Source organism: Bufo gargarizans, chromosome 11 (genome assembly GCF_014858855.1).
Source record: "Bufo gargarizans isolate SCDJY-AF-19 chromosome 11, ASM1485885v1, whole genome shotgun sequence".
Lineage (NCBI taxonomy): Eukaryota > Metazoa > Chordata > Amphibia > Anura > Bufonidae > Bufo > Bufo gargarizans.
In genome coordinates, this window is record NC_058090.1 from 7315224 (window position 1) to 7332111 (window position 16888).

At 44.9% G+C, this 16888-nt stretch overlaps 1 protein-coding gene across 1 annotated transcript; it reads right to left on the reverse strand.

Annotated features, from left to right (window-relative positions):
• Positions 1–7384: 7384 nt before the first annotated feature.
• Positions 7385–9311, reverse strand: ARF6 (ADP ribosylation factor 6). The gene has a single exon (XM_044272163.1). It carries the CDS (start codon positions 8910–8912, stop codon positions 8385–8387), a length of 528 nt encoding a protein of 175 aa, XP_044128098.1. The 5' UTR covers positions 8913–9311; the 3' UTR covers positions 7385–8384.
• Positions 9312–16888: the final 7577 nt, after the last annotated feature.

The window sequence follows — 16888 nt, forward strand, 5'->3', positions numbered from 1 at the left end:
GTGATGTCCCCTGTAATGATGCGCAGAGATCGTACTGCCTCCTCATGGTGATGTCCCCTGTAATGATGTGCAGAGATTGTACTGCCTCCTCATGATGTCCCCCTGTAATGATGCGCAGAGATCATACTGCCTCCTCATGGTGATGTCCCCTGTAATGATGCGCAGAGATCGTACTGCCTCCTCATGGTGATGTCCTCTGTAATGATGTGCAGAGATCGTACTGCCTCCTCATGGTGATGTCCCCTGTAATGATGTGCAGAGATCGTACTGCCTCCTCATGATGTCCCCCTGTAATGATGTGAAGAGATCGTACTGCCTCCTCATGGTGATGTCCCCCTGTAATGATGCGCAGAGATCGTACCGCCTCCTCATGGTGATGCCCCCCTGTAATGATGCGCAGAGATCGTACTGCCTCCTCATGGTGATGTCCCCCTGTAATGATGCGCAGAGATCGTACTGCCTCCTCATGGTGATGTCCCCCTGTAATGATGCGCAGAGATCGTACTGCCTCCTCATGGTGATGTCCCCCTGTAATGATGTGCAGAGATCGTACTGCCTCCTCATGATGTCCCCCTGTAATGATGTGAAGAGATCGTACTGCCTCCTCATGGTGATGTCCCCCTGTAATGATGCGCAGAGATCGTACTGCCTCCTCATGGTGATGTCCCCTGTAATGATGTGCAGATATTGTACTGCCTCCTCATGGTGATGTCCCCTGTAATGATGCGCAGAGATCGTACTGCCTCCTCATGGTGATGTCCCCTGTAATGATGCGCAGAGATCGTACTGCCTCCTCATGGTGATGTCCCCTGTAATGATGTGAAGAGATCGTACTGCCTCCTCATGGTGATGTCCCCTGTAATGATGCGCAGAGATCGTACTGCCTCCTCATGGTGATGTCCCCCTGTAATGATGCGCAGAGATCGTACTGCCTCCTCATGGTGATGTCCCCCTGTAATGATGTGCAGAGATCGTACTGCCTCCTCATGATGTCCCCCTGTAATGATGTGAAGAGATCGTACTGCCTCATCTTTTTGGACATGACACAGATAACTGCCCCCTGCAATAATATATATAACAGTAAATTGCAATAGGAAATTGTCATTAAAGAATAATTATTTCACCAAGTAAACATGAAGAACATAAAACCATATCTAGAAGTAAATCAACAACAGAAAGGCTTAAACAGAAGAAATCCGCCTTCTGGAGCGGCCCAGTCAGAGTCCTGACCTCAACCCGATGGAGATGCTGTGGCCTGACCTCAAGAAAGCGATTCCCACCAGACATCCCAAGAATATTTCTGAACTGAAACAGTTCTGTAAGGAGGAATGGTGAAGAATTACTCCTGACTGTTGTGCACGTCTGATCTGCAACTACAGGGAACGTTTGGTTGAAGTTATTGCTGCCAAAGGAGGTTCAACCAGTTATTAAATCCAAGGGTTCACATACTTTTCCCACCTGCACTGTGAATGTTTACATGGTGTGTTCAATAAAAACATGGTAACATTTAACTCTTTGTGTGTTATTAGTTTAAGCCGACTGTCATTGTCTATTGCTGTGACTTAGATGAAGATCAGATCACATTTTATGACCAATTTGTGCAGAAATCCATATAATTCCAAAGGGTTCACATACTTTTTCTTGCAACTGTATATAGTCTAAATGGAGCCCTGAAAGTGGTGGAGGGCGCACTGCGCATGTGCAGCCACTAGGGCTGCAACGATTAATCAAAGTTATCGATAATATTTGATAACGGGATTCGTTGACGAATCCAGTTATTGAATAATCGGCCGATTCGTTGCCATGCGGGCGGGACCGGGCGGTCAGGCGCTATGTCTGGGGTCCTTAACCGGCTGTAACTTTCACTAACTTTAAATCAGCACATCTTTATTACCTTACAATGAAGCTCCAGTAACAGGCAGAGCGGGCTGCGGCGTAACGTCACTTACTCACGTGACGCACCTTCTTCATTCATAAAGTGGGCGGAGCAGGCACATCATGTGAATGAGTGACGTTACGCCGCCACCCGCTCTGCCTGTTACTGGAGCTTCATTGTAAGGTAATAAAGATGTGCTGATTTAAAGTTACTGCCGGTCAAAGGAATACTCTGAGTCTACTGCTGTGAGCGGCGGGGCCAGGGCTGTTATGGGGAGGGGGATCTGTGCACGGTTATGGGGAGGGGGATCTGTGGATGACACATATAGCATAAGATGCTATATATAGTGTCATCCACAGATCCCCCTTCCCGTAACAGTGCCATCCACAGATCCCCTATAATAGTGTGTCATCCACAGATCCCCCATAATAGTGTGTCATCCACAGATCCCCCATAAGTGTCATTACACAATTTGTTTTAATATGGCCTTTCAACATAATTTTTAAAGTAAAATCATATAAACCCCTTTTTTTGTCATTTTTCCCGATTAATCGATGAACTTATCGACAACTAATCGATTATTCAAATAATTGTTAGCTGCAGCCCTAGCAGCCACCCTCTATTTATTTGTATGGGGCCCCCAAAAATAGCAGAGCACTGGCTTGGCTATTTCTGTCAGGCCCATAGAAGTGAATAGGAACGGTGGCCAGTCACGCGCTGTGCGCTCCTATTCACTTCTATGGGCAGAGCGCTTGGACGTGGCCAGACCAGAGTCCTCCAGCCATCACTTTGGCCCACTCCGTTCTCGATATAGGTGCGGGTCCCAGTTGTGGGACCCACACCTATCAGACAATGGGCACATTTCCTGTGATATGCCCCTAGTGTCTCAGATGAGACAACCCCTTTAAATCTCTGCTCTGCTTTTACTTTGCTTATAAGCACCAGAGACACTCGGGGGTAAAGTAACTACACATCAGCATGTCTAAATGCAGCTGCTTGTAAAAGATGGCAGTTCAGATGAGGAATGACTTGTATGCCAGTAACTGTGTGCTTCCCGATCAGCAGGCTAGCACTGAACTGGCCCAGAGATGCTCGTACAGGGACCCGTTTAGTGCAGGTTCATGAAATAGCATGCAGGTATCAGACAGGGACCAATCAGATGCACAAGCTGGAGGTCTAAGCATCTGCCAGCTAAAACTGCAGGATTTGAGCTCCAACACAAGCAGGTCTAACTAAACTATACATACAGTCTTCTTGGGATTGTACCCTAAACCAGGGTGGATAAAAAAAAGAATCAATGATTTTAAAAAAATAAAATAAAAATCAGATTTTTTTAAATTTAAAATCTGATTTTTTTAATATAAAATGCTTTTTGAGGAAAATATATTACCATCTAAAGGTTATTCCATCATGAAATAAAGATTCGTTTTTTAATCATGTAGAATAAGGCTGTATATGTTTATTTTTTTGGGGGTAAATTAATTCCATTAATTCATTCACAATCAGCGATTCCCAATAATCTTACAAAAACCTCTGGAAGAGCATGACATTGTGAACAGTGATGGCCAGTTCGCATTGTTCGCCTGCGAACACATGCGGGCTGCCCTCTTTTTTCACAAGTCCGGCGATGCACAGGTAAGCCCATACCTGTGCGCGAGCCGGTCTGAAATCAAATGTGGTCACCGGGAGCAGGCAGTTCCGAGAACAGCCCACGGGGGCCTTCATCGGGCTGTTCTTGGAACTGCCTGCTCCCGCTGACCGCATTTGATTTCAGACCGGCTCGCGCACAGGCACAGGTAAGGGCTTACCTGTGCATCGCCGGACTTGTGAAAAAAGATGGCAGCCCGCATGTGTTCGCAGGCTAACAATGCGAACTGGCCATCACTGTTCACAAGGTCATGCTCTTCCAGAGGTTTTTGTAAGATTATTGGGCAGTTTCTCTGCCTACAAGATATTATCACAGATGCTTGGTTTAATTTTGCAGTTCTCAAAACTGAACATGCCTCTTCTTCACAGCAAAAATGTTATAACATGAACAGAGTTGAGAAAAATACCTTAATCCTAACTTCTACAAACCTATGAATACAGAATCAACCTAATCAAACTAACATGAAAAGTTGTTATTCTAAAAATCTTCATCTACTTGCAAATTATAAGTTTTATACCAGCAAGAATTTGTTTTTATGTAGAAAACTATGATGTAAATCAAGCCTTACTGACTAGTGATTTAAATCAGTTTGATTTAAGTCAAATCCACCCTGCCCTAAACTATCCATACAGTCTCTTGGGATTCAAATTCTATGTGAGCAAAGGAGGCCTTGCTCTCATGAACATACAGAATAGTATAGTTTCTAGTTCTCAATTAAAATATGCATTAACAGCATTAAGCAAAATCACTAAAAAAAAAAAAAAAAAAAAAAAAGCCTCAACATTAAAGTTTGCCCACGAGGGCAGTCATCTTCCCTTCTGGATTAAGAAGAATTAAGGTTCAAGCAGAACCAAATGCAGTCTGTAATGTGACCGGCGTGTGCAGCTCCTCTTATTAGTCATCTAGTTCAGCAGGAAACTACAGAGGCCTCTCCGTAACTGACATTAGGAGGGTGTGACAGCTCGGCCCTGACAGCAGCTCTCAGCATCAGAGGGCAGGAGAGGTATTAGGGAGTCAGAATTGTCACGCGTGACGAACTGTACATAGGAACAAAAAAAAAAAAAAGTCCTCGCCCTCCTCTATTCATGCAGCAATCTCGGGTCAGGATGTTCATAGGCAAACTGATTCATGCAGCTTGAGAATTCACACAAGACCGATCAATAAGACCAAGCAGGACGGTGGGAGACACGCAGAGAGGTCACCGGCCCGAATAAGACAAAGCAAGACGTTATATCTCCGCACTAAGAGACTCAATACAAGCGCAGCTCCATGTTATACAGGACCAGAGCAGCTAAACTGCAAGTCCTAGATATTCGAGGGGTTTCTAGAGCAGTCTACATCCCCAAAAAACATATTGGCCTATGATGCTTTATAAAGCGCATGCACAGTTTTTACCATTGCTTTTCCACAGCTGGCAGTTCCTTGTCCACCGGCTCACATCATCCAACCTGGCTTATAAATGGTAATCAAGAACCCGCTTGTCTCGAGTCCTGGCTGCGAAATGATTGTCCAGTTCAGAAAACCCATTTCCGTATACCCCATTAATGAACTCAGAGTTAATAAGAGGGGGTCCGCTGTTCAGAATACTCATCTCTTGGCCAGGGAGGACCGTGATTATAAAGAGTGTCTCTCGCTATTACCCACTGATGTGAATGGACATGGTGTAATACTTTATTCCTCCTGTAGGGGCGTAAAAGACAATTTAAACACCCACTGCCAGGTTTCCCCATCAATTACAGATGATTGTTGGGGGTACCACCAAAGAGATACTTTGCAATTAGATTAGGGTCAAGGGCCTCTTCCGACAAGTAGGAACCTCCCACAATGGTGAACCCTCTAAAGGTCTATGGATGTCCGCCCCATTACCTAAATACAGTACAAAGAAAAGCTGCAGCAATGAAATTTCACAGAGGTTAACCTTAAAAAAGGGGTTTCCAGCAATAATTATATTTTATGTAATGCAGGAAGCAGCCTGCCTCCTGAAGATTCATACCTGCTCCACACCGCTCCGATCCTCCGCTGTCTCCATCTTCCATGGACATGGTCACATGCACCGCTCCAGCCAATGACTGGCTTTAGCAGTGATGTGTCCACATGCAGCACGTCATGACTGGGGCGGTGCATGTGACCATACCAATGGCCGGAAGTAAACAGTGTGGGGACCGGAAGATGGAGACAGCGGAGGACCGGAGTGGAGCAGGTAAGTATGAATCTTCTTTTGCAGGAGGCAGGCTGGAGGAATCACATCAAATATTATTATTACTGGAAAACCCCTTTAAGGGACCTGTTACATCGGCCAATGATCGGGTGAAAAAAAAACATTCCTACTAACATATGTTCATGATCACTGCCCCGTGTCAACATCCTGACGATCACCTGACTGATCACATCTTTTACACGGGGAGGAGTGCTGGCGACAAATGCACATCGAATAGGGAATCGTATTAAAGGGCCGATTCCTCTCCATATAAAGCTTTGACGGACGGCCACACAGGCAGGTTTTTATGCAGTTATTGAAGCCATCATCAGGAGGAGACATTAGGTATAATTACTCCGCTTTTTTGTTTTTATCCACTCCTAGTTTTGCATTTAAAAACCTGCATAAAAATCTTGAACATGTGGATGTACCCTTAAGCAAGTGCATCAAGTTTTGCTTTTTTGCCAGTTAGCCCTCATTATGACATACAGAACTTTTTCAGCCATTACAGTGACGTTCACGTTATAGTGCGGCACTGAAACATGGTATGATTTAATAGTAAGAGTATGGGGTTAAAGGAACATGCAATAAAGATACCTGCAATAAAGTAAAAGGCGCTAAATACAGATTCAAGACGATGAGTCCTGGACACCAGAATATCCTAGATCAGTGGTAACACCGTGGCCCAGACTTAATAACGTGTCAGAGACAACAATCTGTAAAGACCCTAGATCGGGGGATCAGCAGCCTCCGGTACTCCACCTGTTGTGAAACTACAGTTCCCAGCATGCTCCAATCATTTCTATGAGAGTTCTTAATGGTGGGAATTTTAGGGTGTATTTAGACGCACCAATAATAGTCTGGATTATCAGAAACGACCCGATCTTGCTGTCTAAATGTGCTACCAATCACCCGATGAACGAGTGTTCCTATCGCTTGCGCAGGCACCACCGATCATGGATTCTGAGTAGCACATCTGTGCAGAGAAGCCTTGATTCTGTATGAGGAAGAGGGATCGCTCTACAGTGAAGGAGATCGCTACGTGGAAATGCGCGGTCTCCGTTGGGAAGGAACGCTTAGTCGGCCCATCTAAATCAACCTTTACCCTGCTTTCACACCTGAGCGTTTCTCAAACGCGCGATTTTATGCGCGTTTTTTGTATTAGTAAACGCGCGTTTGTGTGATTGACTGCAGTGTCCTATGGCCACAAACGCGCGTCAAAACGCCCCAAAGAAGCTCAAGTACTTGATTATGCGTCGGGCGTTTTACAGCGCGATCTTACGCGCTGTAAAACGCCCAGGTGAGAACCATTCCCATAGGGAAGCATTGGTTTTCATGTGTTGAGCGTTTTACAGCGCATTTGAACGCGCTGTAAAACGCTCAGGTGTGAACTTAGGGTTAGTTTCACAACAGCTGGAGTGCCGGAGGTTGCCTACCACTGCCCTAAATTGCCACTATTTAAACAGATTTTTGGCACAGATATTAGTACCTCTGGGCCTTGTCCATTTTTCTGTATAATTTCTCATGAGCTGAGGCCCTTTTACACAGGCCGATATTGACAAGGCAACTATCGAAATGTCCACGTTGAGGACTTCTAACACCTGTGCTGTTCCCACCATACATGACTCGGACATGGAAAGAAGTGTACTGTACACTAAGGAGGTAGAGAAATAATATGTGTATTTATTAATAAATGCATATAGATTCAGACGCTTTGGAGTAAAGTACCTTATAACACAGAAATCAGGCAGGAGGCTGATTATCAAGCGTCTAAGCTTTGCAATTTGCATCGAATTACAAACTTGTGCTTTGCATAATTTGAAAGTATTGCTACATGTGAATGGAGCTCTATGTACAAAACCCAGACATTTTGTCGATTAAAGTACACAATAGGTAAAGGAGACGTCGTACGCCAATACTTGTCAACGCCACAGTCTTCCTGCTAGGTCTTGCTCAAAATCAATTAGGAGAATTTTTTTTTGCATTCGGCTTACTCATGCATGCGTCGTGACATTCTCATCACCAACACCTGCATTTCATCACCGCAAATTTAACACTAAATACTTAATTTTCTGCCGATAATCAGCAACCGATTTTGCAGGTCTCATAATCACTTAAGTGTTAATTAAATATTTGAGGATATATTTTCAAGAAAAACAATTTAGAGGTAATTTGTTAAATGCTAGCTAGCAGAACTATAAAAAAAAATAATAATTGTCTCGGTAGAAAAGACAAAAACGCTGGGTGATTTTTAAAGAAGAATTTGCAAAGTTTACTAGTGGAGAGAAACCTAGCGACATACCCTGTGTATGAATGCAGAAACGACAACATAAAATGGAGAAAGGAAAGAGCAGAGAATTTCACGTTTAACCCTCAACTTTGGGGCTCAGCGGAGAAGAAATTTCCCACTTCTTTGCAGCTCGATTTTTGAAGTCACATTGAATTTCATATTTGGAAAAAATTTTGAGGTTGGAAACCTAAAGCAAAGCAAGGAGAGGGGAAAAAAAAAAAAGTATATATTCATATATAACATATTCCAGCCCATTCTTTGTAATTTAAGGTGATGATCGCTTAGATCAGCATAATCCTGGGACATCACTTTCTTCCAATATACTCTTCGGAGAAGCAATATCGTAAAACTGTAATAGATCTTCTACTAGTCATTAGGATTTGTAGTTGGAGGTTAACCACGTGAGTCCTTCGTAGAGACCGTCCCCGCTGGTCGCACAGGACGGCTGCACATACCAATTTCTATCCCTGATCCGGGTCAAGCCAAGTTTCTCCTGGATCTCGTGTGGTTTCATGGCATCCGGGAGGTCTTGCTTATTGGCAAATATTAGGATGATGGCGTCCCTCATTTCCCTGTCATTAATAATACGATGAAGTTCCTGTCTAGCCTCGTCAATGCGGTCCCGGTCGGCACAATCCACCACGAAGATGAGCCCTTGGGTCCCGGTGTAATAGTGCCTCCATAGAGGTCGGATCTTGTCCTGGCCTCCAACATCCCACACGTTGAATTTAACATTCTTGTAAGTGACCGTCTCCACGTTGAACCCCACGGTGGGGATGGTGGTGACCGACTGGCCCAGCTTTAGTTTGTACAGAATGGTGGTTTTACCGGCCGCGTCCAGTCCCAGCATCAGAATCCGCATCTCCTTGTTGCCGAAAATCTTGGAAAGCACCTTGCCCATGGTGGAGCATTAAATACGGCTGTATGGAAATAAGGAACTGGGTGTATCCGATATCGGAACGAGATCCTTGGATTGTCAAGTGTCCTCTGGAAAAGATATATCCGCGCAAAGAATAAAACACAAGGTGCGCGGTCCTTCTGCTTTATTAGAGGTACAAGTCCCAGATGTTATGTTCTGCAGCCCAAAAAGTCCATTATCACAGGCAGATATACCAGGGGTGCCGGGCAGATCGTCCCGGAGGTAACGAAGGTCACTTGTCTGGATGGACTCTGGATCGGGTGGTGGGCACAGAAGGCTCAGCAACAGCAGCTTCTAGAGGGGGATCAGGGTTGGGCTCGTAATTAACCCTTTAAGGAAATCCTAAAAAAAATAACTGGTAAATGCCCTCTGGTAAAGGTGCAGAGGGTGCCCCTTGTAGAAGATTCTGGGGCTTAGAGGGTGCCCCTTGTAGAAGATTCTGGGGCTTAGAGGGTGCCCCTTGTTTGAGATGATGGGTGCCTCTTGCAGATGGTCCCAGTCACACAGATTTGTGAGTGAACCCTGGATGTCCCAGAATATGTTGGGTGCCCCGGGTGAGGTCCTCGATTCCAGAGGGTGAGGCGCAGTCCTGTATGAGTTGCTCCTGAATGGTGTCGGACCCCTGTGTGAGGTGAGGGTGCTGGAGACCTCTGGTTACTCCTCTGTCAGGTTGGGGGTCCTGGAAAGTCAGGATATCCCTCTGCGCCGCCTCAGTCCCAAGTTTCCTCAGTGTCACCACACCGGACAGTCCGTTAGGCGGGCGCTGAGGTAATGCTGAGACTTACAGCACCGCTCTGGGGGAGGGGCAGTTACCACATGAGAAGGTGCCCGGGACGAGCAGGCCGGTCCAGCAGCGCTCTCACTCCGGCCGGATATCGCCAGTCACTAGCTTCCGGTGCTGGACTGAGGAGGTGGAGGAGGACGGGCGGCGGGTAAAAGGAGGGGCCTGAATCCCGGCGGCCGCCACTGACTAGGAGGGGCCGCTTCCGAGTCACTCGAATGAGCCGGTGCCGGCTCCGCCCACTGGCGCCTGCGCTGTTGCCCGGCAGAGACTGCCTTAGACGCAGGCGCAGTCGTCGAGGCGACACGCCCAGGCTTCAAACGAGGGAGGGAGGTCACGTGACGGCGGGGCGGGACGGGACGTGCTGGATTCAAAATAAACGCGCGCGCCGGAGAAAGTCACTTGAACTTTGGGCGGGAAGTCAGTGCTGTTACCTCAGAATTCTGATGCGACCCATTAGCAAAAACACCTTGTGTAATGTGGCATAGAGCGGTTATAACCCAAAGTATAAAACATATAGAACAAAATAGTCTAATGTCAGTCACAGTGAATGTAAATGTCTTCCAAAGTTCACAGAAATAAGTGTTGAAAATGTTCTGAAGAAAACAGGGGGACAGTAATCCCTTTACAGAAAATGAGTCAACCTCTCCTCACAGCGGATAATCGGGTGTATTCAACCGTACAGCAAATAGAGAGAAATTAAATAAAATTGACCACTTACCACTAATTCTGAGTAAAAATGTTAAATTAATCACTGATATATGGGAGGACAACTAAAATGGCATCTCTTATTGTTAGCGATGTCCGGAAATCTCAGACTGAAGTGATTCTTAGCAGTGGGTTACCGAGTATTGGACAGGGGCCGCCATTTTGGCTAAATACACAAATTGTGACTTGATTAAAAAAACTATGTTTCTCACACAATTCTGAGGGAAATTAAAATAAAAAAAAAGTCATATAGGTCATCAGCCCCCAAGATATTTTCTGATTCCAGAGCTCTTTTCACATGAGAGTCATGGCTTCTTTTTACGGTGCCAAACGCGATGCCAGATCTGTGGTCAGACAGATACCGGTGAGCTCTGACAGACCCCAACGACTCGTCTGTGAGGGCTGCATTGTTATTGATGGCAGTGAACCCCAAAAACACAATTTAAACTGACTTGTCTACCACACAGGAAAGTCCCCCCCCCCCCCAAGGAATAAAGTGTGGATTGCATATGTGCATCCCGTCAACGTACTCAGCGCATTTCTGTCACAGATTTCACCCTTTGCAATAGAGAGGGAGAAATCCGAGGCCAATCTGCAGCCATTATTGCACTGAAATCCAGTGTTTGGTGTGGATTTTGTTCCCGCAGATTTCGGCCTGCGGACCGCCTTATGTGGTGCCCTAAGGCCCCTTGCACACGAACGATCCGGATTAGATCCGTGTGCGTTCAGGAAAACTCGCACCATTTTGCAAGCAATTGCAGTCAGTTTTGTGTGCGATTGCATTCAGTTCAGTTTTTATTGCGCGGGTGAAATGCACAATGATGCGTTTTTCAAGCGCGTGATAAAAAACGGAATCTTTACAAACAACATCTCTTAGCAACCATCAGTAAAAAACACATTGCATCCGCACTTGCTTGCGGATGCGATGCGTTTTTCACGCAGCCCCATTCACTTCTATGGGGCCAGGGCTGAGTGAAAAACGCAGAATATAGAACAGGCTGCGATTTTCACGCAACGCACAGGTGATGCGTGAAAAACATCGCTCATGTTCACATACCTATTGAAACGAATGGGTCCAGATTCAGTTCGCATCACGCATTGCACCCGCGCGGAAAACTCGCTCGTGTGAAAGGGGCCTAAAAGCAGGGCTGCCACCGAGGCGGTGGGAGGCCAATGTCTCAGTAATATTCTTTACAGACGTAATATCCTGTTTTTTACAGACACGTCCCTATACGCTGGTACATTGTAAGATTTCATCCAGACCTGATGGATTCTGTTGCAGGTCGCAATTCACACATGACTTTTACACCGTGCCACATGCGACCAGGGTTTCCAACTGTCCAGAAATTTCTCGACAGTCCGTAAAAATAGACAACTTTTTTTTCCTGGGAAAAAAAATTGACTTGTCCAGGAACCTTTTTGAGGCTGGTGGCACTTGACTAGATTATTTTGGTAGTAATTAGCATTTTACAGCTCACAGTAAGGGCTCGTACACACGGCCGTTGCCTGTTTTGCGGTCTGCAAATTGCGGTTTGCAAAACACGTGTTCTGCATTTTGCGGAAGGGAACGTCCTGCCCTCCATAGAACTGTCCTATCCTTGTCCGTAAAACAGACACGTACAGGACATGTTCTACTTTTTTGTGGGTCAGCAGGCATACGGATGCGGACGGCACACGCACATCTTTTGTAGCCCCATTGAAATGAATGGGTCCGCATCTGACCTGCAAAAAATGCGGATTGGATGCGGACCAAAAATACGCTTGTGTGCTGTGAGCGCTAAATGCTAGTAATGAGTTCTTATCTTAGAGATATAGACTCGGATTACTCTTAATCTTTATCATTTAAAATATTGGTTGTCCGTGATTTTGGGTTAAATTGTCCAATAAAATGAAAAATTCTGGTTGACAGCCTTACATGCGACACTTCGCCGCGTTGTTGTTTTAAAGGAGCCAAACAAAGTACGGCGTTTCCATCAAATGATGAAATCAAATGTCACCGGACGGTCTCCACGGACCTAATGGGATCTGGTTCCCATTAGAAAAACCTGTACTTTTACTTTTTGACGGAATCTGCAATGGAGACTCCTGACGGATCCTCGAATACCTGCTCTGATTGTTACATATGGGGGGCTTTTTTTCAGCTCGCCATCTAATCCCCTCTGCAGCTAATTAGGCCGTTTTATTGGCGCCCCGACCCAGACATTTACCAGCCTTCGGATCACGTCGTTGGATTAGTCGCACCAAACCCATCAGTGAAGTCTCCATGTAAGGCTACATTCACACGTCAGTATTTTTCTATAATCCGAATTTCGGTCCGTTTTTTGCGGATCCGTTGTTCCTGAAAATGTTTCCGTATGTCATCCGTTTTTTGCAGATCCTCAAAAAACGGAAACATGTATACATTTCAATAATCAAATAAAGTTGTTTGGATTTATTTGAAAAAAAATAAAAAAAATATCCGAATGTCTTCCGTTTTTTGCGGAACCATTGACTTTGCATTGTACCAGGATCCGATTTTTCAGGAACATAATAGGACATGTTTTATATTTAAACGGACATGCGGAACGGAACAACGGAAACGGACAGCACACATTGTGCTGTCCGATTTTTTCCAGGACCCATTGAAAATAAATGGGTCCTGATCTGGTCCTGATCTGTTTCGCAAAAAACGGAACAGATCAGGAAAGAAAAAACGGACGTGTGAATGGACCCTTACATCGTCCTCCTGTCCATACTTGATCTATGATAACCTGGGCAGCACTTATCTAGGGATTTTGCAGCAGATTTACTTGCAGAAACACTACGATTTACTGCAGATGAAAGGATGAAATCCGTGGCAGATATCCGCATTATATATCGATATAGCAGTGGATTCTGGTACAGGACAAGATAATTCACCGCTACCATACAACGCTGCAGATTAGACACGCGCAGATCCACAGAAGCAAATCTGCAGCGTTGACGCAACGCGGAAGCATACTAAGTTCCAGCAAAATCAATAAACAAAGATATCACGGGGTATAGAGAATATATATCAAAGTTCCAGCATACAAAGAGACCCCTAAAATCACGAATTTAATGATATACCTTAAAAAGATCCCTGTTGGATCTACTATACAAAACACTAAAATGAAAAAATACATACAGGATATGTGACCGATAATTACATCCAGAGACTAGATAATAACCTGGGGTACGGGGATAATTGTCCCTATATCTACCCCTATCCTACAACCTCAGCCCTAAAATCGGCCTCGGACCTGCTAAGCAGCAGACTCCCTGGTGAATGATTAGATTAGGAGAATAGTTGTGACCCCAGTATGCATGTCGGAGCTGATAGTATTTTCTGGATTTCAAGTTCCACACGCCGTCCACGGGGAGCTCGGGAGGAGCGGTATAACCCCACCGGGCGGTTTCGGTAGGACACATTGCAGGGGCAGCTGTGCAAACCGGAAAATGCAGATTCGGAAACGTATTTATAGAATGCAGTTTTGTGTTGCAAGAGACCGCCATCTGATGGCAGCGAGGGGAATTGCAGTTTGCAGGAAAAAGTTCTACAGTGTTGTTTTACATAATGGTTTCATAGATCCATTTTTAACAAATTTCATTTTGGATTATACTGACATGAAGCATGGCAGGGTTTGTAAAGCACTGCGGTCTGCGGAATATGTTAGCGCTATATAAAATGTATTATTTATTATTAATAACTAAGAGATGTGTATAGAGTCAGTGGTCATGGATGCGATGCAAAAGTTAATGAAGATACTGTACATCGGATCTCAGGTCACAAGTATTCTACTCAAAAGTTCTCCAAGCATTATCTATAATAATAAAATCCCTGTGCGAGTGCGCTGTGTCCGTGTGTAAGTCACCAGTTTTGCACTGGGCATGCGCAGTGTCCAATCAGGACACAGCGCTACTCACAAGTTTCCCTGCAGCGGTAGTGGGCGGACTGTCAGCTGTAATGTCCAGCTAACACTCTGCTTGAAACGGCCGACATCGGTGCTGGCGCTGATGTCAGCCGCTTAACACCTTCCATGCCATGGTCCTTAGGGACCGCTGTATGGAGGGGCTAAGCATCGGGCCGCTGCTCTGCTGTGGCAGCGGCCCGATGCTTGAAGGGTAAACTGAGGGGGTTCTCTCTCTCCCCCATCAAGCCGCTGCACTGTGGCAGCATCCTGATCGTTACCATGGCAACCGTACACCTTCACAGGCATTCGGCTTGCTGTGGTATATCTAAGCCTGATCAGGCTTAGGCCTATTGCACACTACCGTATGGCTTTTTCAGTATTTTGCGGTCTGCAAAAAACGGATCCGCAAAAAATACAGATGACGTCCGTGTGCATTCCGTTTTTTGCGGAACGGAACAGCTGGCCCCTGATAGAATAGTACTATCCTTGTCCGTTATGCGGACAATAATAGGACATGTTCTATCTTTGAACGGAACTGAAATACGGAAATGGAATGCATATGTAGAACATTTAGTTTTTTTTGCAGACCCATTGAAATGAATGGTTCCGTATACAGAACGTATACAGAACGCAAAAAACGGAACGTAAACAGAAAAAAAAACGTTCATGTGCAAGAGTCCTTAGGGTCCATTCACACGTCCACAGTGTATTGCGGATCCACAAAATACCCGGCCGGCACCCCCATAGAACTGCCTATTCTTGTCCAGAATTGCGGACAAGAATAGGATATGTTCTATTTTTTTCCAGAGCCGCGGACCAGAAGTTCGGGGGCGCGCTCCGGAAATTCAGATGCGGACAACACATTGTGTGCTGTCCGCATCCATTCCTGCCCATAGAGAATGAATGCGTTTGCACCTGTTCCGCAATTTGCGGACCCATTCTGCGGACGTGTGAATGGACAGTTAGTGTGAGTTCAATACACTGCAGTACACTATATAGTGTACTGCAGTGTATTGTAAGCCATCAGACCCAGTGGATCTTCAAAACCCAAGTGGGTCTGGGTCCCAAAAATGTAAAAAAAAGTTAAAACATAAAAAAATTATAATAAAAAAACCCTTCCTATATCCGCACATAATTGGTTAAAAATAAAATAAACATGTTAGGTATCGCCGTGTCCGTAAGGACCTGATCTATAAAGGGATCATGTTACTTTTACCGCATGGTGAACACCATAAAAAAAAAAAAATATGATGGAATTGCAATTTTGCCCCCGCACTTCCCAAAAAATGGTATAAAAAGTGATCAAAAGTCATATGTATCCAAAATTAGCACCAATTAAATTGGGACCTCATCCCACAAAAATAAGCCCCTACTTATGCCAATCGTCCCAAAAAATTATAATAATATGGCTTTCAGAAAATGGAGACACAAAAAAGATTTTTTTTAAACATGCTTTTATTGAATAAAATAAAGTTAAAAAATGCACATATTAGGTATCGTCATGTCCGTAACGACCTGCTGTATAAAAATAGCATGTGATCCAACCGATCTGATGAACACCATAAAAATAGTGCCCCCCAAAAATCTATTTTTTATCACCTTACATCACAAAAAGTGTAATACCAAGCAACCAAAAAGTCATATGTGCCCCATAATGGTACCAATCAAACCGTCACCTCATCCAGCAAAAAATTTGACCCTACCTAAGACAATCGCCCCCCCAAAAAATATATATGGCTTTCAGAAAATAGAAACACAAAAACATGATTTTTTTCAAAAAAAAGTTTTATTGTGTAAATCCAAACTAAAATAAAAAAAATAGATTTATTAGGTATTGCTGCATCGTTACGACCTGCTCTATAAAAATATCACATTATCTACTCTGTCAGGTGAACATTGTAAAAAGACAAATAAAAACTGTGCCAGATCAGCCATTTTTTGGTTACCTTGCCTCATAAAAAGAGTAATATATATATATATTTTATTTCCTTGGAGTGCTGCCTTTTTCCTACTTGTTGTGGGATTGGTTTTTCCCAGCGGGCCGAGCACCCTTTACCAGTTGGTGGCTGTGCTGCCCTTTTTTTCCTTCTATATATATATATACACACATACACAATGCACTACTACCTCTAGCAAAAGATTTCTATACTGCATAAATAACCCTATAATAACACGCCCCCCGCACCGCTCACACCAGCGAGCCAACCAATCAGGACACGGTGCTCCACATGCCGCCTGCACCGCCCACACCTGCATGGCGGCAAGCAGGTCAGAGTGCCACCATTTCTGTTAGTCAGTCACAGCACTATCAGCCATATAGAGAGGAGCCCCTGTCAGCAGTCTGACTCACTGGTCGCTACCAGCAGTCTCAGCACCAGCAGTCATTGCCAGTCATACAGCCACCAGTCACAGTGCCAGCCATTTCAACCATCAGTCAGTGCCAGGCATCTCAACCATCAGTGCCACCAGCCACTGCCACCAGTCAGTGCCTCCAGTCTCAGCCGCAGCCAGCAGTCTCAGCCACAGCCAGCACTCAGTGCCAGCAGTCTCAGCCACAG